Here is a 26,353-nt window from a genome sequence, read left to right as displayed (position 1 = left end):
AAGCCTTTATTTTTACTTAACCATCTTGACCATGTGTGCCTCTTTGTACCGTGGGCTGCAGCCGTGCGGGGTGGGAGGGAACGTGTCGGTGTTTGAGATGTACTTGCTAAGCAGAAGCCGTGTCCTCTGCCCCTTCTCCCTTTCCGGACAAATTGTTCTTGCCAAAATTTTCTACCTGTTGCAAGAGTTGCTTTCCTTCCAGCACAGTAAAATGTCGACTTCTTTCACTGTTCCTTCCCTCTCGTAGGCATCTGTAACCTCTGTACGACTGTGTATAGGACACAGCAGTCATCGATCTCTGCTGGCTATAGATACCATCAACTTGAGTGTATTGTAAACGAACTGTATTCATTTGAAAAATAAATTTTTTTTGAAATGCACATGTGTGATACTTTATTTATACTTGCATCATTTGGATTTATTCCCAAAACAAGGAGCAGATGGAGGTGTTGGTCTGGGTGCGGGGATGTGAAGGGAGGCACCAGGCACAGCCAAGGAGAGAAAACCATTTACTTTCGGTCTTTTTTAAAATTTTATTTTAATGCCGTTTAAATAGTTAAAAAAAAAAAAAAAAAAAAAGAAGGCAAGAGCTTGCTGCAGTGCCCACAGCCGTCCTGGGGCAGGATGGCTGCTGTGGAAATGGGAAAGGGCTCTGGAACTGGGCACCCCCAGCTCCCTCCTGCTTTCTGGGTCATTTTGTGGGATTTTGTTTAAACAATATTATTTGTCCCTGATATGGGCGCTGCTTTGGTGCTGTTTGCGGTGTCCCTGTCACCGATACCCGCCCAAGAGCCGCCGCCGCCGCACCCGCCGGGGCCGCCCGGCAACGGCCCCGCGCGAGAGCGGGGAACGGTGAGAGGAGAGGGGGGAACCGTGAGGGGACAGCGGGGGAAACCGGCCGGGAACGGTGAGGGGAGAGGGGGGAACGGTGAGGGGACAGCGGGGGAAACCGGCCGGGAACGGTGAGGGGAGAGGGGGGAACCGTGAGGGGACAGCGGGGGAAACCGGCCGGGAACGGTGAGGGGAGAGGGGGGAACCGTGAGGGGACGGGGGGGAAATCGGCCGGGAACGGTGAGGGGAGAGGGGGGAACCGCGAGGGGACAGGGGGGGAAATCGGCCGGGAACGGTGAGGGGAGAGGGGGGAACCGTGAGGGGACAGCGGGGGAAACCGGCCGGGAACGGTGAGGGGAGAGGGGGAACCGGCCGGGAACGGTGAGGGGACAGCGGGGGAAACCGGCCGGGAACGGTGAGGGCAGAGGGGGAATCGGCCGGGAACGCTGAGGGGAGAGGGGGGAAACCGGCCGGGAACGGTGACCAGAGACAGCGGCGATCGGCACTGAAGGGTGAAGGGAGAGCCGAGGTCGGCCGGGAACGGTGAGGGGAAGGGGAGGGGCGGCGGAGGAATCGACAGGAAAAGGTGAGGGGAGAGGGGGGGAAATCGGCTGGGAACGGTGAGGGGAGAGAGCGGCCCCGGCCTGGCCCGGCCCTGGGGCGGGACGGGAGCACGGTCGGTCCGGAGGAGCTGAGTGCCCTCACACCAGCCGGGGTGAGGTCCCTTCCGAGCTAGCGGCTGAGCCCTTTCCCTCTTTCTCCCCTTTCCCTCTTTCCCTTCCACCTGTGGTCGGGCCCCTGTGCCCCGCGGCCCTCTGTGCCCTCCCTCCGGGTTTCTTTTCCTTCAGGAATTCCTGGGCTGCACATGCCGTCAGCCCTTGGTGTCGGTGGCTGTGCTCGAGGAGCCCCGGCTCAGCGCCCTGTGCCCGCGGGAGCTGGGGCAGCCGCGGCATATCCCACTGCCAAGGGGGTCCGTCCCAGGACTGCCCCTGACCGTGGGTTTGGGAAGCTGCGGCCCCCTCGGGAGCTCCTCGGACCTTCTGGAGTGGGGTCTGCAGTTTCTGCCCGTTGTGCGGGATGTGCTGGTTAAAACAGGAGCCTAAAAACTGCTGTTCCTGCAAAGCCTTGGAGTCTCCTGGGATCACAGCCCTGGGCTGAGCCTTCAGCGGTAGCACAACAGAATCAGTCACGTCCTCAGCTGTTTTGTCCAAGCTCAGTAAATACCATACGGGAGCTGGTGCTGTGAGCAGCTCCTTGTCCCTGCAAACAGCTCCATTCCTAGGGAGGGACAGGTGGGACAGGTGCACAGGGTTTTCCCCCTGGCCCGGGGCAGAGGATGGCTCCCATCACCTACCCTTGTGCTTCCCCATTTTAAAGACATGTGTCTGCATTAGGCCAGGTGCCAAGTTGCAGCTTGGTGCTGCTCTTCTCTTGGAGAGCTCAGTAGTTTTTGGCTGCAGCTCCATTCCGGGTGTATTTCCATGAATAAACCCATAAATCTTCCGCTCCTTTACAGTCACCTGTTCGGCAAGATGGCCTCGCTGAGTGTAAAGCCGGGCCAGCGCTTCACCATGCCGGACTGGCAGAACAACTCCCTCCTCATCTCGGCCGACGCTGAACAGCAGCGTTATAATTCCCATCATATCCGGCAGGAAGGACGAGCTCTCCGCAACGAAACTGGCAACCAGGTGGGCCCTCTGGCAGGGGGGCTGCTGCCAGGTTTGTCAGGATAGTGGGCTGAGGAGCTAGGGAGAGTGCCTAGATTTGGGTGTATGGATGAGGGAATAAAGGGCTTTACCTGTACAGAACATGCTAAATATGGACATTTACGCCCTGTAAAACCACCTGCAATGATGTATCTGTACTGTCACGAAATCCCCCTGTGTGTTTCTCACATTCATTGCCACTCGTGTTGTTTTCTGTGCTCTCTGTGTAAATGACTGTGAGACCAAATAGCAACGTGTTGTGTTCCTATGAGAGGCTCAGTCAGTCCTGAAAACAGGGAAGGGCTTCAGCAAGATCCACAACTACAATTTTAAAAAGAGAAATGGCATTTCTCTCTAATTCCAGGCAAGATGGGATGAGCACAACACCCGAACCTGCCTCAACGATCGTATCACCAGCGTGGACAGATGGAGAGAGGCCCTGGCCAGATGCCTCACAGACACAGATTTGGAAATTGATGCCTTAACCAAAGTATGTTGGGAAGGCAGATGGCTGGAAATGAACTTGCACTCTCAACATGGGATGTGAAATAATTGAGGCTTGTCTTGTGCAATGGGCAAGCCCATCTGGAGTTCAAGGGGGGCTTCTCACTAGATATATTTTTATATATTATATGTATATTTTATACTGAGATCCATACTTGATGGAATGACTTCTGGAAAACAAACCACTGTGTTCTTGGCTGAGCCAAGCTATGTCACGCAGCTGTGTATTGCATGCTCCTGTTTGGATTTCTGGGTGGATTTTGTTGTTTGGACTTTTTATAAAGCTCTGAAGGATAATAAGAAATCTGTTAACACCATCCTTCAAAAATGTTTGGGTTTAAATACAGAGTAGCAGTAGGAGATGTCTGATACTGTGAGTTCTAAACCCTGAGGCTGCTGCTACTTCTGGAGTTGTTAATGCCCAGCAAGGTGTGATTCCCAATGCAAATGGCACGTGTAGAGGACTAAGGTGTTTGGCTCTGGCAATTTTTATTCCAGACTTAATAAAAGGTTTCAGAACTGCAAAGACAGTGTGAGTCCCTCTTAATGATGGTATGGGTGGGTTCCCCTTCCTTTCTCTCTCCCATCCCTAAAAGATCCCCTCCACACTGGTTGATTGCTTCTTCCAGATGAAGGAGGCAGCAGAAAATGCCCTCCAGGCAAAGAACTTGTGTTTGGATGTTGCCATTGAGTGCCTGACGTTCCGTGAGAGCCGTCGTGACATCGATGTGGTGAGGGATCCTGTGGAAGAGGAGCTACTCAGAGAGGTGAAGGTGATTGAGAAAACCAAGAAGGAGCTGCAGCAGCGAGTGGACAAAGCCTTCAAACAGCTCTGGTGAGGAGTGACAGCTTTTGGCCAGTGACTCTGCTCTCCTTGCTTGGCCCCAGATATTTAACGTGCCTCTAATGCCATGCTGAGATGGGCAGGCAGGCAGGGAACCACACAGGATGATTTTCATGGTCTGGGGTTTGGCAGGGAAGGGTGTGTCAAGGCAGGCTTCACAAGCACCCTTTGGAAATCTTGTCCCAGATCTCTTGTGCCACCTGCCTTGGTTTAGGAATCAGTGGCTGCGAGGTGCTAAAGCTCCCAGGCCCTGATACCCTGTGGGAATCTGTCGCAGCTCCGTTCTCCAGGGCGACACCAGCGCAGAGCCCGGGGCAGCCAGGCAGGCAGTGCTGGGCAGGTCGGGCCCAGTTCCCAGGGAGGGTGGGAGCTCATCATTCATTTCACAAAGACGACTGACATGGTGATGAAGGCTTTGGGAATTGTGAGCTGCCCCTGCCCTGGGCCTGCTCCCTACTGACTCCAGCCTGTCTCTCCGCAGCCTCTTAAAGGAAGCTCGTCAGCAGCTGAACTGTGACCACTGGCACAAGGTGGAAACACTGGAACTTGATCGGCAGTGCATGTCCTTCAATGTCACCTCTGGCAACATCTCCTTCAAAGTCAAGCCAACACGGATCCCAGACGGGTAAGGAAAGAATCTGTCCTTGTGTGGCCAAAACTGCACCGAGCCCTGGGATGCTTTTTCCTTCTATGCTCTGCCCAGGCTTGATGGGTATGGTTTTGGAGACAGCTCAGAACAGAAGTTGGCTGTGGCATGGGGAAGCCACAGACTTTTGGGTGATAGCTAAATTGTCACTCCAAATGCAGCGGGGTCCAGGTGCCCTGCCTCCCTCTCACCTGGCTGTAGGTGACACTCAGCAGTGTGGTGTCACCTCTGGCACAGCTCAGGGGGACCTGCTGCACATTTTCACTTGCCTGGCATTCCCTTCCATGGTTTGGATGTGTCCCTGGGTGGAGCAGGTGTTGGACCCAGTGGGGTTCAGTCTCTGAGGAGATCAGGCAAGATGTGACCTTCAGCTTTCCAGAATCGTTTTGTGTTGCCATCCTGGCCTGCAGCAGGTGGTTCCTTTAAAATGTCTTGCAAACACTCAATTCATTTTCATAACTGATTTGTTCACAGAACAACTGCACTTCGTGAGTGGGAACTGAACAGCCAGTGCAACAAGGACCGTGCTGAGGCAGAAATGAGAGCCTCAGTTGATCTCCGAGGAGCAATCACACTTAGCATTGCCCAGGTAAAACTGCTCCCTTGGCCGGGAATCTGTGGTGCCATTCTGGATCTGGTGTGGGAGTGTGGCAGGCACGTCTCTGGGTCTGTGTGGGGGCAGCTGCCCTCCTGGTTTAAGCAGGAGCTTGGTTATGCTGCAGAGCTTGCAGCAGTCTCAGCAGGCTGGAGGACACGTCCCTGTCCATCGATCCCTGCCTTTTGGCTACGGGGAGAGTGTGACCTGCACACATGTGGAAGCAGCCAAACCTGGCTGGTTTTGCTCCTGGGCTTGTCCCCACCTTCCAGGACACAGACACCTTGTAGCCATGTGTGACTGGAGCTGTTCTCTCCTCAGACAAACAATGAGCTGGATGCTCAGCGTATAGCTACAGAGTTTGCGCTGAGGAAGAGGATTAGAGACATGGAAGGGGCCCTTAGTGAGCTGAGATGGCAGGAGCAGAATGTAAGTGTTGTTTCTTTGGTCATCGACTACAACCTTGGCTGGGAATGGAATCCCAAAGGCTGTTGGTTACATGGAAAGCAACTCAGCCTGAGCAAAGTTTCCACATGGTTGCTGTTCAGTGGCTCACATGATCCCAACAGTATCCCAGTGTTTCTCTGGCGCTGCTTGGCAGCACTGCCAGGTTTGGGCCTTTTTATTTCACCCCTTGTCTCAGCAGCACCATCCTGGTCTCTGTGGAAGCAGAGGATTCAGTCTTCAGAAGCCCTTGAGTAAAATCTATCCCCAGCACAGCAAAATTCCCGGAGACATGGGGGCTGTTTCCCAGTCTGCATCTCTGGCTGTCGTTTATGACACATCTGTCCTTAGACCTTGGAAGAAATTGCTGAAATGGAGGAGGAGATCCGACAGTTGGAGGAAGATCTCCGGAAGAGAACACTGGATCTGAAAGTGGCTCACACCCGCCTGGAGACCCGCACGTACCGGCCCCACGTTGAGCTCTGCCGGGATCAGGTACCTCACCTGGCACAGTCCCTGCAGGGAACTGACCGGGAAGGGGGCTCTGAAAAACATGGATGAGTTTTGGAGCAGCTGAGCAATGGATCCTACAGCGACATATCAAAGCAAGGAAATAATGTCACAGCTGGGGGAGAGGGAAACGATGGAACTGTGGCCTTTGTCAAAGCCCTGTCAAGTGCTGTCGCCTCCTCCCTGCAGGCTCAGTATGGACTGACAGACGAGGTCCAGCAGCTGGAGGGGACGATCCGTGCGCTCCAGCAGAAGCGGACAGAGTCGCAGTGAGTGTCCTGCCCTCCAGGCACAGCAGTGCCCAGCGCTGCCCTGAGGGGATGTGGCTCTGGGTGCTCTGGGCACACCTCCAGCACCTGCCTTTTGGTGCTCGTGGTTCTTGGGCTCACAAGGGGCAGCACTGTTTGGGCTTGGTGGGTGCGGGGTGCAGGCACAAGGGGTCTGTGCTGAGAGGGGAATGGGGCTCCCACGGCCCCTGCTTAACTCTGACTTCATCCAGGCTCTGACTGTTCCAAAAGGGACAAAAAAGAGAGTGACAAGGAAGGAACAGAAATGCTGCTGTGGCCTGGCAGCTCCCCGGGTGCACATCTCTGCTGCCCTCCCAGAGCAGTGTGTGGGCTCGCTATTCACTGCCCCAAACAATGAGTATCTGATGAGTTTGCTCTTTGTACAGGGCCAAATGCTGCCAGAAAGTGGGAAGTTGGGTGTTTCCTGGCCAGTTTAGAATCATGGAATATCCTGAGTTGGGAGAGACGCACAAGAATCACTGACACCAACTCTTGGCCCTGCACAGGACACCCCAACAATCCCACCCTGTGCTTGAGAGCGTTTTCCAAATGTTCCTTGAGCTCTGGCAGGCTTGGGGCTGCGACCGTTCCCTGGGGAGCTTGTTCCTGGGAAGCAATGCAGCATTTGATCCCAGCTCCTGTCCCTTCTGCTCATTCCCAGGGATGCCTTGGATGCTCTTTACCGACAACTTCACCGCATTCAGACCGATATTGGCTACAAAACCAATTCTCTGCAGCTGGACAACAAGTGCATGGACACCCGGAGAAAACTCGTGATCCCTGTGGAAAAGTTTGAGCCAGAAGTTGACGCTGTCAACCGCACCAGGAACCTGCCAAGGAACAGTCAGCTGGAGCTGGCTTAGCGCGCCGGGAATTCTGCAAGCGTGGGGGAAAACTCCCGGTGATTCAGTTCCGTAGCGAGGAAAAACGACATCTGCGTCGTGTTTGGGGAGAATGGAATCCTCCTCCTAGTTTGTTTTATAACCGTCTGGCCCTTGGATGATGTTTATAGCCTCCCGCGCTCCGAGGAGATTTATAAACAATAAAGGGCCTGTCCCCAGTTGTCATCCGCGGTGATTAAATCCATCTGGATTCCAGGAGGGATTAAGGGAACAGGCGGGTGTGCTGTAGGCACCTCGGTCCTCCGGGCCGCCAGGGGGCAGTGTGCGCGGCAGCGCCTGAGGCGCTGCCGCGCACACTGCCCCCTGGCGGCCCGGAGGAAGAAGGCGCCGCGCGCGGCAAGATGGCGGCGGCGGGTCCGGCCTCAGGCTCCGGGCGGGTGCCGGCTCGTCCCCGGCCCGGCCTCACTCGGTTCCGGGGCTGCTTGGCCGGGGCGTTGTTGGGGGATTGTCTGGGAGCTGTTTTCGAAGGCAGGAGCGTCGTGAAGCTGCCGGAGCTGCTGAGTTTCCTCAAAGGGCTGGAACCTGCGCCGCCTGAGGAGGGAGGGGAGGCGGCGGGGAGCGCACGTGGAGGTGCGTGGGGGAGAGCGGGGAGGGGGGCGGGGGACATGCCCCGGTTCCCCCTTCACACGCCCCGCTGTGCACGGCATTCGGCACCCCAGAGATTCGGGTTAGACCCCAGCATCCCCAGGGCTGACCTTTGGGGTGCGTGTGTCCCCTCCTCCCTCAGCACCTCCAGGACTAGGCTTCGGGGTTTGTGTGTGTCCCCTCCTCCCTCAGCAGCTGCAGGACTGGGTTTTGGGGTTTGTGTGTGTCCCTCCCTCCTCAGCACCTCCAGGACTGGGCTTTGGGGTTTGTGTGTGTCCCTCCCTCCTCAGCACCTCCAGGACTGGGTTTTGGGGTTTGTGTGTGTCCCCTCCTCCCTCAGCACCTGCAGGACTGGGTTTTGGGGTTTGTGTGTGTCCCTCCCTCCCCAGCACCTCCAGGACTGGGTTTTGGGGTTTGTGTGTGTCCCTCCCTCCTCAGCACCTCCAGGACTGGGTTTTGGGGTTTGTGTGTGTCCCTCCCTCCTCAGCATCTCCAGGACTGGGTTTTGGGGTTTGTGTGTGTTCCCTCCTCCCTCAGCACCTCCAGGACTGGGTTTTGGGGTTTGTGTGTGTCCCTCCCTCCTCAGCACCTCCAGGACTGGGTTTTGGGGTTTGTGTGTGTTCCCTCCTCCCTCAGCACCTGCAGGACTGGGTTTTGGGGTTTGTGTGTGTCCCTCCCTCCTCAGCATCTCCAGGACTGGGCTTTGGGGTTTGTGTGTGTCCCCTCCTCCCTCAGCAGCTGCAGGACTGGGTTTTGGGGTTTGTGTGTGTCCCTCCCTCCTCAGCACCTCCAGGACTGGGTTTTGGGGTTTGTGTGTGTCTCCTCCTCCCTCAGCAGCTGCAGGACTGGGTTTTGGGGTTTGTGTGTGTCCCTCCCTCCTCAGCACCTCCAGGACTGGGCTTTGGGGTTTGTGTGTGTCCCTCCCTCCTCAGCACCTCCAGGACTGGGTTTTGGGGTTTGTGTGTGTCCCCTCCTCCCTCAGCACCTGCAGGACTGGGTTTTGGGGTTTGTGTGTGTCCCTCCCTCCCCAGCACCTCCAGGACTGGGTTTTGGGGTTTGTGTGTGTCCCTCCCTCCTCAGCACCTCCAGGACTGGGTTTTGGGGTTTGTGTGTGTCCCTCCCTCCTCAGCATCTCCAGGACTGGGTTTTGGGGTTTGTGTGTGTTCCCTCCTCCCTCAGCACCTCCAGGACTGGGTTTTGGGGTTTGTGTGTGTCCCTCCCTCCTCAGCACCTCCAGGACTGGGTTTTGGGGTTTGTGTGTGTTCCCTCCTCCCTCAGCACCTGCAGGACTGGGTTTTGGGGTTTGTGTGTGTCCCTCCCTCCTCAGCATCTCCAGGACTGGGCTTTGGGGTTTGTGTGTGTCCCCTCCTCCCTCAGCAGCTGCAGGACTGGGTTTTGGGGTTTGTGTGTGTCCCTCCCTCCTCAGCACCTCCAGGACTGGGTTTTGGGGTTTGTGTGTGTCTCCTCCTCCCTCAGCAGCTGCAGGACTGGGTTTTGGGGTTTGTGTGTGTCCCTCCCTCCTCAGCACCCCCAGGACTGGGTTTTGGGGTTTGTGTGTGTCCCTCCCTCCTCAGCACCCCCAGGACTGGGTTTTGGGGTTTGTGTGTGTTCCCTCCTCCCTCAGCACCTCCAGGACTGGGTTTTGGGGTTTGTGTGTGTCCCTCCCTCCTCAGCACCCCCAGGACTGGGTTTTGGGGTTTGTGTGTGTCCCTCCCTCCTCAGCACCCCCAGGACTGGGTTTTGGGGTTTGTGTGTGTCCCCTCCTCCCTCAGCAGCTGCAGGACTGCGTTTTGGGGTTTGTGTGTGTCCCTCCCTCCTCAGCACGCCCAGGACTGCGTTTTGGGGTTTGTGTGTGTCCCTCCCTCCTCAGCACCTCCAGGACTGGGTTTTGGGGTGTGCCCAATCTGCAGAATCCCCAACCTCACTGCCCCCCCCCCCCCGCCCCAAAACGTGGGTGCCCTCAGTCCTTACCCCTCCCCTGGTTGTGGGGCATCTCCGCTGTGACTGCCCTGGTTGTCCCCTGCCCTGCTCTGTCCTGTGCCCTGTGCTGTAGGGGTTCAACACCCCTGGCCATTCCTGATCCCCTGAGGATTCCTTAGGGACACTGCTGATGCAGAGGGACCCGTGGTTTGCTGTGCTCGGCCCGTGCTGCTCCTACTCCAGGGAAGCTGAGGTGGAGTGTGCTTGGAATGGGTGTCAGCAGGGAGCAGAGGTACCAAAACTTGAGGAGGAGAAGAGTGAGGGAAGCACAGAGTTGTTATTTAACTGTTAGGAAGCGATTGCAGCCTTCCCGTGCCTGAGGGGAGTCTGCAGGAAAGATGGAGGTTATTGACAAGGGCCTGGAGTGACAGGACAAGGGGGAATGGCTTCCCACTGCCAGAGAGCAGGGTTAGATGGGATACTGGCAAGAAATCCTTCCCTGTGAGGGTGGTGAGGCCCTGGCACAGGCTGCCCAGAGAAGCTGTGACTGCCCAATCCCTTGAAGTGTTCCAGGCCAGCTTGGCCAGGGCTTGGAGCAACCTGGAAGATGTAGAAGGTGTCCCTGCCCATGTCAGGGGGTGGAACAGGGTGGTCTTTAAGGTCTCTTCCAACCCAAACCATCCTGGAAATCTGTGATTCTGTGTTGGCCTGACTCTCTTGTCCGTATATGCCTCTGGATGTCAGACATTTTCTCCTGATTCTTACTAATCTTGAAGTACATTCTGTGTCATTATAGCTGTGGATGCAGCTCCCTGGCTGTGTCCCCTTACTCTGACAACCGTGGCAGTGTCGAGCTCAGAGTGCCAGGGAACTTAAATTACAGACAGGTTTGGGTTAGAAAAGACCTTAAATCCCATCCAGTGCCACCCCCTGCCATGGGCAGGGACACCTTCCGCTGTCCCAGGTTGCTCCAAGTCTCATCCAACCTGGCCTTGGACACTCCCAGGGATGGGGCAGCCACAGCTGTTCCAGGCAACTTGTGACAATCAGACCTTGGAGATGAGGGTGGTGCTGGCAAAGGGCAGGCACAGTTTGTCCCTGGCTGGAGGCGTCACTCTCTGCCCTCCCATTGCAGAGTCGCTGCCGTACACGGACGACACGGCCATGAGCAGGTCAGTGGTGCAGTCACTGCTGGCCAAGCGGGAGTTCGACGAGGTCGACATGGCCAAGAGGTGAGGATGAGGCTTCCTGAAGGTGAAACCATCACTGTGACTGTCTGCGGAAGGGGATGGGGGCTGAGGCAGAGTCATTACTAATTTGTGGAGGGGAAAAAATTAGGAAAGAGGTGGTTAATCCTTTAGTTTGTTGTTGCTTTGCCGTGCCTTGGACTGTGCACCAGCGTCAGCTTCAGTGTGGAGTCTGAAGCTGCCTTGACAGGACAGCGCTGCTGTATGTCAGCCCTGTGTGTGTTCACCTTTGGGGAGGAGAATGCTTGGAGATTCCAGAAACATTTCATGTTTATTTGTAGCTATTTATGTTTGTACTGCCCTTAATTTAGTGAGGGAATAGGAGTGAGCTCAGCTTCACTCTGTTTATGATCTGTTTCCTTGTTGAATCCCCAGCCCTGGGAGCATTTGGTTCCACTTAAGGGAAAGCATTTCTTTGTTTAGAAAACTCTTCAATTGAACTTGAACAAAAGACTTTCCTTGTGGTTGTGACCCACGGAAATGTTTCTAGTTTGGTTCTATTTTGAGGCAGAGTTGAGAGGGAAACAAGTGGGTTATGGAAGGTGATGTTTATACATCCTGCTTTCACACTGTTCTTTGGGAATTGTTCCTCTGCAGAACTGAATCACTGAACCCTGACTGTCACAGATTTACGTGTGTGTTACTAATTCACTGTAGCAAGAGGCTTCATCCAATCACAACCCTCAGTAACAGACCAAACCCTCCGGGTGTTTTCCCCCCTGCCCACACCAGGTTTGCGGAGGAGTTCAAGAAGGAGCCCAACAGGGGTTATGGGATGGCCGTGGTCAACGTCTTCAAGAAGCTCCTGAGCCCCAAGTGCAATGATGTGTTTGAGCCTGCGAGAGCCCAGTTCAATGGGAAGGGCTCCTACGGGAACGGCGGGGCCATGAGGGTGGCCGGCATCTCCCTCGTCTACTCCGATGTCCAGGATGTCAAGAAGGTAACAGAACATTCTGGGCTCCTCTGGGTGTCCCTGCTGCCAGGGGAGTGTCCCAGGAAGCTTTGCTGACATTGGGGTTCCTTTGGCAGTTTGCGAAGCTGAGCGCAGAGCTGACCCACTCCAACTCCCTGGGCTACAACGGGGCCATCCTGCAGGCCCTGGCCGTGCACCTGGCACTGCAGGAAGGGCTCAGCAGGGAAACCTTCCTGGAGCAGCTCATCAGCCACATGGAGCACGTGGAGGCGGATGACAAGTCTCTCAGTGACGCCCGAGCGTGAGTAGCTGGGGGGAAGCCCCAGCCCTGCTGTGGTGGTTTGTTCTGGCTCTTCACATTCTCTCCTCTTCACTGCACTCTCTGTTTGCAGGCTGGGATTTGAGGATTTACCATTTTCCAGGCGTCTAAAGAAAATCAAGGAATTTTTGGAGCTCAGCAGCATTCCCAAAGCAGATGTATTGTTTGAGTTGGGTGAGTACCTTTCTTAGTACAAGCATTAGGAAAGCTGGAAGCAGGACTAACTCAGCAAGCCTGGTAGATGTGTCTTCCCTCAGATTCCTCTTCAGCCTGTCAGGCACAGAATGTGCTGGAAAAGCTGCCTGTGCTCACCCGACAGGAATTCTGAGTCTCAGCCCAGTGATTCCCTCTCTGTATTGACAGGAAAAAAAGGTCTTATTAAGGAAATGTTATCTTCATAATGTTTCTTAATATTCCAAGATCTCTTAAGTGCTCTTGGGTCGTCATGTTGGATGGGGATGGGTATATGGGTATGCCAGACTATACTGGGGTAACTGGGAATTGTTCTGCAGGATGTGAGTGGTACTGCGGAACTGGGGGGTTTCTGAGGCACAAACTTGCACCTTTTCCTGGTAAAATCCATGATATCCTTATGGAAAGTCACTGGCAGTTACAGTAGGAAGGGAAAAGGAAGGAAGCCAGAGGGTGATGACAGGGTGTGTTCCAGGCAATGGCATCGCCGCTCTGCGCTCCGTCCCCACTGCCATTTACTCCTTCCTGCGCTGCATGGACGCTGATCCCGACATTCCTGACCACTACAATGCCCTGCAAAGAACCATCATCTACTGCATCTCCCTGGGGGGGGACACGGACACCATCGCCACCATGGCGGGGGCCATTGCCGGGGCCTATTACGGGGAGGAGCAGGTGCCCCCGAGCTGGGAGCAGAGCTGTGAGGCTTTCCAGGAGACCCAGAAAATGGCCAAGAGCCTCCATGAACTCTACTGCCAGCGGCTCTGAGCTCCGGGGCAGCTCCAGGGCTTTCCTGAAGGCGAAGGGATGGTCAGCTCTGCTTCTCTGGTCAGACCCAGTGGTGGATCCGCACCATCGGCCGACGCCAGCGAGCCTCACCTGGGAAGGGTGCCTGCTGCTGTCAGCTGGGAGCTGGGAGCATGAGCCAGCTTGGAAAAGAGGGGACATCCCCTTCAGTCACGGATCATCTGGGAAGTGGCTGCACTTGGACAGTTGGTGCAGCTCCCCTGAGTGTACAGGAGCGTCTCATTTTCCATAGATTTTCTGCTTTGTCCACCGTTGTGCCATTTGTCATTGCAGTTACTGGCGGGTGTCTGAATCCGTGGACTTTCTCCCTGTTTTCCTCTGCTCCTGTGTCCATGGGCTGTGTTTTGGTGGTCAATGGCTTGTCCAGTGGTTTTGGGAGTCTCCACACCCCTCGTACAGCAGCAGGTCACTCTCAGCTGGCCAGATAAGGGATGTCACAGGAGTCACCAGAGAGACCTGGTGGCCCACGTTGTCACCTGTGCTGAGTTAGGATCATGGAGCGCAGACTTCCCTGGGAGGTGTGTTGCCCTAAAGGCAGAATGAGAAGTGCCAGAGAAGGGAGAAGGGATTTCTTTGCGTTGCTGATGGCTCTGTGAGAGAGCTTTGATGCCTGCAGACGATCCCAGCTGGCTTGTTGTCCCTGCTGGGAGAGGGTGTCACTAATTGCTGCTCCTCCTGTGTCCTTGGCCCTGTGATCCAACAGGCACCTGCTGCACTTTGTGCCCCCTTGCACAGCTGCTCTCACACTGCTGCAGCCACTCTGGCTGCTCCTGTGTTCCTAACCCATGCATCCTGTATTTTTGAAGTCCTGTGTATGCCCAGAGCACCAAGTGAGATTCCTGTTTAAATCACAGAATACCCCGAGTTGACAGGGACCCACAAGGATCATTGGAGTCCAGATCCTGTAGAGTGCAAATCTGGGAGTGGAGGTAGTACAGGGATAGAATTCCTGGTTCTGCTGCAGTCAGTCACAAAAGTGACTTGAGCAGGATGCAGGAGTTAACTTACCACAGTCTAAGCCTTTGTACTTGGTAAGAATTGCCCCAAAATTAAAGGGAAAGGTGGGTTAATTGGGGGCATCAATGTTTAAAAGAAGCTGCTGCTGGTGGCCAAGAACATTCTAGCACAGCTGTATTCCAGAATTTTACATTTGAAACCTTTTCTTAGTGGAGCTGGTCAAAAAGGGAGAAACAGCTTGGGAATGGCACATCTAGAAAGGGTTGGAAGTTTTTTAATAATTGAAAACAAAATGTCATCATATGGAAATGTTTATAAACTTGAATGTGACAGTGTAACTCTTGTTATTTCTCCACCATGTCTTGTGACACCGGGAAGTGGCCGTTGTGCTCCCCGGTGGCGTCGGCACGTGGTGGCTGTGTCAGGTTGCATGCACATGTGGGAATCTGGCTGCCACAGGTCCTTCCAGTTTTCCCTGTAGTCTGCTTCCTTCAAGTGCCAGTCTTTTGTGTGATGCTTTAATGGGTTTTTTCCTTGTATAAATGGATTCTTGTCCTGGGAACATGTGGAATTTTGGTCTGTTGTATATTTTTGTATTGTGCTGCAGATCTGAGCTGTAAAATATCAGGTTTTCCACATTATTCTGCCAGAGGGGCAACCAGATTCATGGAATTATTGAAGAGAAGATACTTTTCTTTTAAAGCAGCTTTATAATGTTAAATGTTTGGAACTCCTGACAAGCAAAGAGCTCCTGTTTAAAGACTAGAGCTCTTTGGGCCAAAATTTACATGTGTGCTAAACCTTTCAGTTTCCTTGGAAAGTTATCTTTGTTAAGTAGCCACTGCTCCTGTGTTATCACTCAAGTCATGAGGTTGTGCATCCTCAGTGCCAAGAGGACCAGGAGTGGTTCTTGGTACAAGGGTGAGTTGACACTGGGCATTGCAGGGAGAGCCTCTGGAAAGGCCCCTTTTCCTTCTCAGCCTGTGGAAGGAGTTCAGGTGCTGGAATCCAGCGTGTGATGATGGTGCAGAGACCAGGGAATTTGCTGGGAGCCCCATGGATGGCAGCAGGAGGATAGCTTGTTCCTTGGAATGAGCTTTTGAAGGTGCCCGTGTGTCAACCAGGCGTCCCAGGAAATGTTTCGCCTCTGCTGGGTGAGATCAGGTGGGAAAATACATTTTCTTCTCTTTGGACTGTGAACTTGTGAAGGTGCTTTGCAGGTGATTCACCAGTCCTGAGTGTTCCTGACTAGCTCAGGATGGAGGTTGGCTGTGCACAAGGTGTATGATATAGGATAAAAAAATGGAAAAAAAGCACACAGAAAGGAAAGGGACCTAAGACTTCAACTTGAGTTCCTCAAATTAATAATCACCAGGCTGGAAGGATCAGAATTTCTAGAGACAGGAGTCTTTTCCTTAATCATAAGAAACATGCAATAACTTTTTGCATAAGGATATTATTTAGTGAGGGAATCTGCTGGGAGTGAGGAGATTTGAGGTGAAAATAAAGGGTAAGAGAACTGCATGAGACAGCAAGTCCCAGGACAAAGCACAGCTGAGCCCACCTCTATACAATAAGTTTTATTGATGTTTGTCAATACAATCAAGTACTGCAGTTTTAGTTGTGAAGAGCAGGTCAGTTTTGGGTCACAAAGAGTGCATTTTAAACCAACTTTTACTAGGACAGTGCATGTAATAAGTATTTACAAAACTAAAAACCTCTATATACTAGGTTAGAAATGAAGATACTAGAGGCAAATTTAAAAAAAATAGTAAGAATTTGTATATAAAAATGCACATTGTAATGCAGTTTTCAGCATTAAAAATAGACATACCTCATCCAACCCAACCTTTTTTATTCTTGTGATTGAAACCAAAATCCCACGCGCTCACACACACGACAGAAAATAATCCTTTCTGCTGGCTAATATGTACTCAGTATTCCAGAAAAAAATCCTTCTGGAGAGTGAACAGCCTCCCTCATCCTGTGCATCGTTTTTTTAGCCTAACTATGTGCGTGTAATATCTTTGCTTTCCATTAGTGTGTAAATGTAAGAGGTTAAATAGCTGCGAGGGGTGATTATGGGTTCGCTCTGCACGTGAAGGGAAAGTGGAATTGCAAAACAGTATCTACAGCACGAACTTAATCTGGGGGTGGTTACAGTGAGGAGTTTGGTCGTTGCTTTTTGCCAGCTCGAACAAGAAGTTTGGAGTGAGACAGAACAGAGCAAGAGATGGGCTGTAGATTAGGCACAGTATAAATAAGTCACTTTGAGGAGCAGGATGAAGCTCCCACCAGGCGTGGCAGCTCCTGGCCCTGTGCGGGTCATGTGCGCGGTGGGGCTGGACCAGCTCAAATCCCTCTGTCCTCCACAGGAAAGGAGACAGGTCCTCCCTTCCCAGCACCCTCCCCTACCAAACCTGGGCTTGGAAAAATCATCTGAGCTTCCACTTCTAATTTTAGGGACTGTTCCTGCTGGGAAATAACCTGTTAGGATCACAACCCAAATAGTCCTGACCCTGCCCTCAGGAGTTAAAAACATCCAGTGGGATCAGACACCTTTCAGCTTGAGGAGTTTCATCTCTGCTTAAGAAGAGAAATTCCCAGGGAGAGGATCCCAGGGAGGGGACACAGCCCCAACAGGCAGTGCCCAGAGCACTGACCTTTCAACAGCAAACTCTTAATTTCAGGGATAGGTGAGTTTTTAAAAGGAAGGCCTGAATGGCAAGAGGCAGAAACACAGGACAGACTTGAGGAGAAAACAAACAAACAAAACAGAAATGGGAAAAGTTGTTTAAATATCTCGTAGAGTCCATCTGGAAAACAAGCCCAGTCCCAGTCTCGCTACATTTCTTTGGCCATCAAACAGGCTTTAGGAAATTGCAAAGATCAGAGCTGGTGACCAAATTGTTGCTGTTTCTCAGGGATGTGCCTTTGCAGAGGGACATGCAGTGGGATATGCACATGGATTGACTTCAGCAGCATGCTCCTGCCCTGGGATGAGCAGCATCCCTGTCCTGGAAGTGGCAGTGACTGTTCTACTGTGAGAAAACCTGCAGAGCCACAGGATCTGTGTAGGCAGTGCTGTCACGCCTGGCCCAGAGCCCTGCAGCTGATGCTCGGGTCAGTAACGCTCCAAGCATTAGAGAGACAAAGTGGTAACAACAGGCAAATGTTGATTTCTTTAACCTAAGTCACAGGGTGGCCCCGGGGCTGGTGCCCTGTCACAGGTACATATTGCACTACACTTGTAAGTCATGTTGTTAAATGGGTCATAGCACCGTGGTGAAATCACTGCGTGGAAAGTTAGAACCAGCACTATTTTTTCTTAATTCCAAGATCCCCAGAGAAAGGGGGGACACCAATGCAAGAGTTCACACATCCTGAAATAGACAGGAAAAGCAAGTTGTCCATCAGTGGCACTTCCTTATGTCACACCAGCTGGCAGCACCGTGAGCTAGGCTGGCACTGCCATCCTTGTGTGGGCAGAGATGCTCCTGAGGCCAAGCAAGTCTTTGGGCTGCAGAGACAGACGGGACAGGACCAGCCCTTGGACTTCCCAGCAGGTGAATGGAGAGAGTGGATCGTTGTTCATCACGGGGGTCCCAGCTTCCCTCACTGCCTTTGGAACTGGTCGTGGCATCCTCCCAGGTACCAGTGCCTGGATGGTTTTATTCCTAAAGGTGCTGGGGGGGAGGGTTAAAAATAATATTTACTTCTTAGAAGAAGGTGCTTATGCAAAGTGTTCCACTTTTTAGGATTATAAATCCAACCACACTGAATCCAGAGTGAATCGGAGAGACTGCCCCAAAGCACAGTCTGGAAAAACAGGCGTCAGCGAGCCTGGAACTTGGGCATCTGGTGGTTTGGAAGGAAATTTCTCAATCCAGCGTGGATCCCTGCTGCTGTATGGGTTTGTGTAAGTGCCTGGGACCCTGCGTCGGTTACCAAACATGCCAGCCATGACACAGCTGGATTTATTTATCTAGCATTCCAAATGGGAAACGAGGGCACTTGATACAGGCCGGGGGGGGTCTGGTCTTCCAGCTGACCCTCTGGATCACAGAGCCAGATCCTTGCCATCCCAAGCATGTTCCTATGTTTGATGTCCAGTCACTGGGGTAAAATTTATTCCAAATATGCTTTGCTGAGGAAGTCGCTCCCCTCCCTCCCTTCTCCCTCCCCCAAAAAGAGAAAGATAGATGGATAGATGTCTCCTTCCCGATTACCCTCTTGACTCATGGATCAAACAGCATGAAGCAAGGTCCCACGACAATGTCTTGCGCATTCTTCCCAGTGATTTTTCTTTTTTGTATTAATTTTAAAACACTTTTTTATCAAAAAAAAAAAAAAAAAAGACAGTTTATGGCTAAAGTGGGTGTAAAGGAAAAGTGCCCAACAGCCGTTATGTGGGGCAGAGCAGGAACCCGGAGAAAGAGGAGTGGATGTATTCTGTGGAGTACAGCCCGTTGGCCTGGTCCGAGGGCATTTGTACCCAGACCTGGTCATTCTCCTTGAGTTCAAGCACGGCACTGCCCGAGGCCTGGTCCAGGTACCCCTTTTTGTACTCATCGTAGGTGTAGGTGGCCGGCACGTTGTTCTTATACAGGGCCACCCAAACGTTGGTCCCTTTGACGTGCACGTGGTAGGCAAAGTAGTAGATTCCGGATACGGGGCAGGTGAAGATCCCGGTGACCGGGTTGTAGCCATTGTGCCCATTATACAAGGTCCGGTCAAACTTGACAGGCATGCCAGATGCAGGGAAGGGGGAGGTGAGGATGGCAGTGAAAGCCGGCGCAATGCGGGCAGCGAGCTCTCCTTGGCCATACTGTGGCTTGCCCGGCTTCCCGTTGCCCAGCACAGCCCCCTCCACGCCACCGTCCGGCAGGTGCAGCCCTGCGATGCCCGTCTCGTCCAGCACTCCTGGCGCTCCTGGTGGCCCAGGTGGCCCCGGTGGGCCTGGTGGTCCGTTCAGCCCTGGCGTTCCTGGCATTCCAGGTGGGCCGATGGGTCCGGCCATGCCAGGCTCACCGGTCTTCCCCTCGCCAGGAATGCCAGGGAGCCCGGGCTCCCCTTTCAGGCCTGGTAACCCCTGAGGCCCCATGGGACCAGCAGGTCCTTGCAATCCCGGGATGCCGGAGGGGCCCCGCAGCCCCGGCTGCCCCGGGATCCCACCGTCCCCTTTGGGCCCGGGGCCACCCGTTAATCCAGGCACCCCCGGAAGGCCGATGAACCCCGGTTCACCTTTGGGGCCCGTTGGGCCGGGAGGTCCCAGTGACCCGGGCAGGCCCCTTTCTCCCGGCACCCCCGGCTTCCCCGCGAAGCCGTTCGGGCCCTGGTCGCCGCGCATCCCCGGCATTCCCGGGGGCCCGCTCGGCCCCACATCCCCCTTGGAGCCGGGCAGCCCGTGCTTGCCCGGCAGCCCCATGGACCCCGGTGGGCCCGGCGGGCCGATGATGCCGGCAGGGCCCGGCTCGCCCGGCTCCCCATCAACGCCGGGCTCCCCTTTATCGCCGATGGCTCCCTGCGCCCCGGGCTGCCCGCGGTCTCCTTTCAGGCCGGGCAAGCCCGGTTTCCCGTAGCCCGTGGGGCCTGGCAGGCCAGGGAGGCCGCGGATCCCGGGCTCTCCCTTCGGTCCCATGGGGCCCTGTATCCCCGGCACCCCCGCGACGCCCGGGACACCGATCCCATCGATCCCCGGGGGTCCCCGCGGCCCCACAGGGCCGGGCTCCCCGGTGACACCCGGCCCGCCCGGGGGGCCCATGTCGCCCTTGTCCCCCGGCGCGCCCGGCAGCCCAGCGAGGCCGGGCTTCCCAACACCGGCGGGCCCTGGGGGCCCCGCGGGGCCGGGAGGGCCCCCGTTCCCCCGGGGCCCCGGTAACCCTGGCTTCCCCACGCCGTTTTCACCCTTCATCCCTCGTTCTCCGCGGGGGCCCGGCTCTCCTTTCGGGCCAGGCTCGCCCCGAAACCCGGGCAGGCCGGGGCCGCCCTGGGGACCCGGCTTCCCATTGACAGAGAGGCCGGCTGGCCCGGGCAGGCCCGGCGGGCCGGGAAGTCCCCGCGGCCCTTGCTCCCCTCGCATGCCAGGCTCGCCCTTGGCTCCGGGCATCCCTTTCATACCCGCCTTTCCGGGGAGTCCTGGGATGCCGGGTTTCCCAATGCCCGAGAAGCCAGGGGGCCCAGCGGGCCCAGGCTGGCCGTGCATTCCTGGCTTCCCCGTTCCCGGTTTTCCTGGGTAGCCGGGGGGCCCGGGGGGTCCACGTGGGCCAGGCTTCCCTGGTGGTCCTGGCTCCCCTTTGAGGTCCATGGGCAGCAGCGGCGGCATGTCTGTGGAAAGAGGAGACACAGTGTCACTAGAGCTGGCGGTCGGCAAGGAGTGTGCAGGTGCAGGATGTCCTTGGGATGTTGGAGCCGGGGTCTTTGCACGGCCTGGGCAGGGCTTCAAGGGGGACCCTTCCACTTAAACATAGCCACAGCAGCTTCCTGGGCCCCCACATCAGCAGGGCTGTCCTGAGGCAAGGCTAAAGCCCAGGGCTCTCATTCCAGCCTCACATCCCTCCATGATGTCAGGTGACACCATGGAAGGTGCTGTCAGCTCTGGCAGAGCTGTTTTGTGATGAGTTACTGCAGGATGTTTTTGGAGCTGGATTCAAACCTCCTGCTGCCTCATTTCCCAGCAGCCTTGAAAGCACCGTGGGATTCAGTCGCTCCTGCCTGGGCTCAGCTGAGAGGATGGCGACAGAACAAGCCAAGACTGAGGATAATCCCTCACCCCGTCCCGCAAGTCCAGGGCCCTGGGAGACCTTTAATCCTTTTGGATTAAAAAGAAAACTCTTGGACATGTACTCAAGAGCCTGAGGAGGCAATGGGTGTATGGGTTAGGCCATGCCCACAGTGCTTGCTGGCGCAGCTCCCATGTCCAGCAAGGCAGAGAAAAACCAAAAAGGAAAAAAGCTCTGGGGGTGGAGGAGAAGCCAAGAGCTGGGAGGGAAATGCAGCCTCAGCTCCATCCAAATGAGTCAGCCCAGCTGGGAATAGGCTGCAACCACTTGACATTTCAAGAATTTATTGAGGTCTTTTGCAAACGGATATAAGAAAGAAACTAATGGGCTGAGAGACTCCAAAGGCGAGGAGAGGCAGATGACATGCCCACCACAGCTCAGCATGGAAAGCACAGACGTGAGCATAAATAAGTCCTCGAGGCTGACCCAGGCAGGGTGTCACCTCCCACGTGACACCAGGAAAGGGTGAGAAAGAATAAATCTGACAAACTCTTTTCTGGGCAGTTTGAAATGAAGGAAATACTCGACAGTCACACGCACACGGGACGATGATGAGAAGTGCAAAAGGCAGAGGAAAAGGCTGTGAGATCTTGGGTGAATTTAAATCAAATCTGCCCAAGGTAGATCATTCCAGTTGGGAAGAGATCTATATGAACAAGCTCCTGGGATGGGGATGGATCCTGCCTGGGGTGGGAGCAGGATACAAGGCTGCATACCACAGTCCCCAGGGTCTGCCAGTCGGGCCTCCCCAGTGAGCCAAACTGGGCTTTGGGAGCACGGACACCCGTGGTGCTGGGATCCGCCAGCATGGAGATTTCCTCAGTCAATGGGAAAAGCTTACGGGAGATTTGAGACACGTGAAAAGAATAACTGTGGCAGCAGCTCCCGGAGCATCGGAGGTGGCTTTGCCTGCCCTAAACACAGCAATTATCTCTGGCCCTTCCCAGCCTGGTGCTGCTGTGTTTTCCTTTGGGTAATGGAAACATTTTTAGAGCTTATCTATAAATCAAAGCCTGGCCCGCGTCCTCAGCTGTAGCTGCGGTCACTTGGCTCTCCTGATGAAGGAAATACTTGTCTGTCCTGACACTGCCACTGGATTTCTGCAAACTCCTGCTCCTCACCCCGGAAAACGGTGTGGGAAAGAGGGCAAGGGAGCTGTGCAGTGCTGCACTATTTCTGGGGTTTGGATTCTGGAAAAAAATTTCTCCAGAAAATGATTTCAATGTGTTTTCTCCCCCTACTTTTTCTTTTTATTTTTTTTTCTTGCAATAGTTTGAAAAGAATTAGTTTTCTAGGTCATTTTGCATGGAATCAGAACAAGGATCTACAGCTGAGCCCACGAAGGAAGGAAAAAGCACACACACACTCTCTCACACAAGGCAGCGGAGAGAAACGCCAGGCGGGAGCTGCCAGCTTGAAGGCGGCCAAAAAAGCAGACGGGAAAACCAAACCGGGGCCGTCAGCGGAGAGAAACTGGAACACTGCAGCCCCGCTGGTGTCCGATTTCAAAAGCCCATGTCTTACCACAGACTCATGTCTCGGAGCTCTGCGTTTCGCAGCACCAGCGTGGGGTTCTGTGTTCCCCTCGAAGCATGAGCAGAGCTACCGTGAATGTTAACGCGGAGCCAGCTGGGGCAGCGGGAAGGGGACAGGACAGGAACGACCCTTGGGAGCTCCCCCCTGGGCACCACGGAGCGTTCCACCTCCTGAGGAGCACGGCCATGGCCAGGTGGGTGCTGCAGCCCCTCTGGAGCTGTGTTCATCCCAGTAAGGACCCGTCCTGCCTGGAGGAGGGACCCAGCAGCGCAGACCGGCCAGCAGAGGAATAATCCAGCAGGATGGGAAGTGGTTCCCAGCCACGAGCAGCCAGCAGCGGGTCTGGCCAGCGCGGCCAGATGACACTGCAGGAAGGAGAGGTTGGCTGCTCTGTGGCGGACCCCGGCCGAGCTTGTTCCAGAGTTGCTGCCAAGCCCTGTCTCGTGAGAGAGTTTCACAGGCTCACAGGGATGTTGCGTGGGATCAGTGTTTTAGCACCTCTCATACCGTCTCCCCCAGCAGTGGGTGCCCCAGCACAGCACTTGCTCCTGGGTTTACCTGGATGCAGGGCCATGGACATGGTTTAAATTAAGCCAAAATAAACCCCAATGTGCAAATGTCTGCTTCAATATTCTGAGCATTTCAACGTTTAGCAGCATCTCCTTCCCTGAGCTCCCTCTGTGCTCTGGGGCACTCATTTTTGGGTCAGAAAAGGTGTCTGGCACCCTGAGGAAACCTGTCAATCACCAGTTGGCACCTGGAGGCAGGAGGGAACCCCTCGCCCCCCAGCCGGGGGTCCCAGCCCCACGGCCAGGCTGGGCCAGTCTGGGGGGCCCCGCACAGCTCCCGCCGGGTCGGGGTAACCCGCAGGGGCACGGCACAGCCCTGCGCCGTCGCGGCAAGTCAGCTGAGCTCCCCGAGCAGGGCAGAAGGCCAGCAGGGATTTTCCTTGCCAAATTAGAGGTTAAGCAGAGATGGGAGCTCGGTGGGATCCAGGAGGCACCAGCTTCCCCAGCTGCCTCTGTGCGGCCCCACAGCCGGCAGGTCAGGCTGCAGCTGTCCCTGTGTCCCCCTCTCCTGTTCCCCACCTGTCCTCTCTTTCCCAAGGGTTTTAGAGGAGTAATGTCTAGGGGACTTCCATGCTCTGCCCTGCCTCAGTGTCCCCTCTGTGCCTGGTCTAACCCCTCCTTGCCCCAGCCTGGCATACTCTGCTCTCCCCACCATAGGCAGCGTTGCTCAGAGGCAATGCAAGCTGCTCCCATGCATAGGAAGAAGGGAAAAAAAGAAGGGAAAACAGCAGAGAGAGATTTGAATCCAGTCCCACCAGCAGCTGAAGTGTTCCTGTGCTACGCTGGAAGGTTTTGGCTCTGGCTGGGATTCAGGGAGCAGCTTTACAACAGCTGGGAAGGGGGCAGGGAGGGGGGGCTCATAGCACACTTCGGCTCTAGGTTTTGCTGTGTGTTTTCTGACACATGTGCTGAACTCCTGATAAGCCATTCAGCCCTCCAGTAAATCAGCCACCGGTGGCCCAGCCTTCTCCAGTTTCTTCTCCCAGAGCCAATTCTTCAGCTCCTGGGAGGGTCTGGGTCCATGACAACCCACAGGGAGGCTCCAGTGGCTCTTCCCAAGGGCCAAGCACCAACCTGGCAGGTCTGGATACTCGAGCCCAGCAGTGCCCCATCCCGTGGTGGTGGCAGCACTGGGGTGGGTGCAGGCAGGCGAGGTGGGGGCAGGGCTGGGGGTGTGAGCCCTGGCTGTGAGGAGCAGTGACCCTGGTGCCTTGGCCCCTCCAGGTGCACATCACTCAGTGGGGAGCAATTTAACACGTGTGAAGTTTCTGGTCGCTGCTCTTTGAAGGAGGAAATGTCTCTCTCCTGCTCTTCCCTTGCCAGGCTGTGTCTCAGCTCTGGCCTTGGCACTCCTTCTATTCCCAGCTGGTGCAAAATGCAGACAGGGAAACGGAATAGGTGGAGGAGTGGAAAAAGCCTTGCCAGGACAGTTCAGGTTTAACAGCAGGGAGAGGCAGAGACGGTGAGTGCCGGGGCTTCTGTGCCTCACAGCTGCTGGGGTTGGGCTGAAGGGTGGGAGCCAGAGGCTGGAGGGTCCCCTGTGTCCCCTGGCTCCCAGACCAAGGGGCCCGGCGGTGCCCTGCCAGCCCCAGCAAAGGGCTTCACTTCTCTGCTGAGCCTCTACCCGTGTCCATCCTGTCCTTTTGCACTGGGTTAGAGACCCAAATGGTTGCTCCATGCTTGGCCGAAGTGTTTTGGACAGCAGCACCCTCAGCTGTGCCAGGCAGCTCCTGGGAGCTCTGACCCTCAGGGTAGAGGGTGACAAGTGCCCAATGGCTGTGAAGTGCCATGTCCCCTTCCCACTGACCCATGTCATCCCACAGCCCCAGAGAGTGCATCCCTTACCCAGGTACTGCCCTTTGCCTTCACGGAACGGGGGTCCCAGGGGTCCCTTCACCATGGGCTGCATGTACTTGACTTGAGCGTAGCCCCCCACGCCGCCTCCCGTGGCCGAGCGAGGGCCGATCACCATCACCGTCGTCACCATCGTCACCAGCAGCGCCACGACGTCCGGTAGCATCCTGCTCCCACGGCTCCTGCAGACAAAGCAACAGTGAGATGGGGTACACACCCCCCACCTCACGAGGACCAGCTGGGAGCCTGAGAATGATCCCTGTGGGAGCGAGACTCCCTCGAATTTGTCCTTGTGTGGATCAGAGATATCCTGAACATGTCGCCCTTCCCAACACACCACAGCTGGGAGATGCATGGTAAATACACACTTTATAGAATAGAATCACAGAATCTCTGAGGTTGGAAAAGACCTCCAAGAGCATTGAGACCAACGTGTGACTGATCCCCACCTTGTCAACCAGCACAGAGCACTGAGTACCACATCCAGTTGTTCGTTGGACACCACTGGGCTGGGACTCCACCACTTCCCTGGGCAGCCCCTTCCAATGCCTGACAGCCCTTTCCACAGAGAAATTCTTCCTGATGCCCAACCTGAACCTCCCCTGGCCCAGCTCGAGGCTCTTCCCTCATCTTGCACTGTAACCAACCACAGGGGTACCCAGTGGAGTCTTACAGAAGCTGCCCTGAGTGTCTGTGGTAACTCTCACATCCCTTATAGATTTTTAACAAACGTAAGAGGGGGAAAAAAGGCAGATGAGATGTGCAGCCCACCGAGCCCAGCATTGCTGTCACGTCCCTCAAGTGAGCAGGGGATCCTCTCACAAGAGCCCTGGCTCCTGTGGCCATGGCTCCTGTGGGAGGCTCAGGCTGCCACCGCCAAGCCCTGCCTTCCTTGGGGGCAGCCGGTGGGTGCTGAGCCTCCCAAGTGGGTGCTGAGCCTCCCAAGTGGGTGCTGAGCCAAACCCACGATGTGGGAGCCACACACTCACCGCGCTTGTGGCTCAACTGCGGCGCTTCGCGGGCAATGCCGGGAGCTCACGCAGAGGACGAGGGATGGGACATGGGAGCAGCAGCCTCAGCCTTAAGTGCCTGTTTATTTAAAATAAACCCCCTTTATAAACACTCTCTTCCTCCAGCAACTCTCCCTGTCGACTCCACGTGTGGAGCTGCAAACAGATTGATTTGCAAAGAACATTTATTTTTGGAAGCTTAAACAACACGTGATGCCAAAGAGCTTTTTGCTGCTTTTCCTCCTTCTCACAATAATTGACCCATGGTGGTTATTAATGAGAATTAAGCTCCTGGCCTGTCCTGCCGGCAAGCAGGGGCAGGGCTGCTGCGTGCCGGGATTTCATCGGAATTTCCTGAATCGCTTTTGCTGAAGCAGCAGTGAAAAAAAAAAA

At 55.1% G+C, this 26,353-nt stretch overlaps 3 protein-coding genes across 3 annotated transcripts; 2 read left to right on the top strand and 1 right to left on the bottom strand.

Moving 5' to 3' along the window:
* Positions 1-1,464: 1,464 nt before the first annotated feature.
* On the top strand, positions 1,465-7,372 carry TEKT2 (tektin 2). The gene is made up of 10 exons (XM_069035848.1): positions 1,465-1,546; positions 2,348-2,519; positions 2,902-3,027; positions 3,671-3,876; positions 4,367-4,510; positions 5,006-5,120; positions 5,448-5,555; positions 5,922-6,065; positions 6,270-6,349; positions 7,029-7,372. The coding sequence occupies exons 2-10, from the start codon at positions 2,364-2,366 to the stop codon at positions 7,228-7,230; spliced, it is 1,281 nt and encodes a 426-aa protein (XP_068891949.1). The 5' UTR covers positions 1,465-1,546; positions 2,348-2,363; the 3' UTR covers positions 7,231-7,372.
* Positions 7,373-7,602: 230 nt separating this feature from the next.
* On the top strand, positions 7,603-16,052 carry ADPRS (ADP-ribosylserine hydrolase). The gene is made up of 6 exons (XM_069036058.1): positions 7,603-7,839; positions 10,910-11,006; positions 11,754-11,961; positions 12,051-12,235; positions 12,327-12,427; positions 12,921-16,052. The coding sequence occupies exons 1-6, from the start codon at positions 7,611-7,613 to the stop codon at positions 13,211-13,213; spliced, it is 1,113 nt and encodes a 370-aa protein (XP_068892159.1). The 5' UTR covers positions 7,603-7,610; the 3' UTR covers positions 13,214-16,052.
* A 1,917-nt stretch (positions 16,053-17,969) lies between these two features.
* On the bottom strand, positions 17,970-25,282 carry COL8A2 (collagen type VIII alpha 2 chain). The gene is made up of 2 exons (XM_069036053.1): positions 24,942-25,282; positions 17,970-20,536 (listed from the first exon to the last, which is right to left on the bottom strand). The coding sequence occupies exons 1-2, from the start codon at positions 25,114-25,116 to the stop codon at positions 18,615-18,617; spliced, it is 2,097 nt and encodes a 698-aa protein (XP_068892154.1). The 5' UTR covers positions 25,117-25,282; the 3' UTR covers positions 17,970-18,614.
* Positions 25,283-26,353: the final 1,071 nt, after the last annotated feature.

This window comes from Aphelocoma coerulescens, chromosome 23, assembly GCF_041296385.1.
Source record: "Aphelocoma coerulescens isolate FSJ_1873_10779 chromosome 23, UR_Acoe_1.0, whole genome shotgun sequence".
NCBI classification, from domain to species: domain Eukaryota; kingdom Metazoa; phylum Chordata; class Aves; order Passeriformes; family Corvidae; genus Aphelocoma; species Aphelocoma coerulescens.
This window is presented reverse-complemented; position numbering and strand designations above follow the sequence as displayed.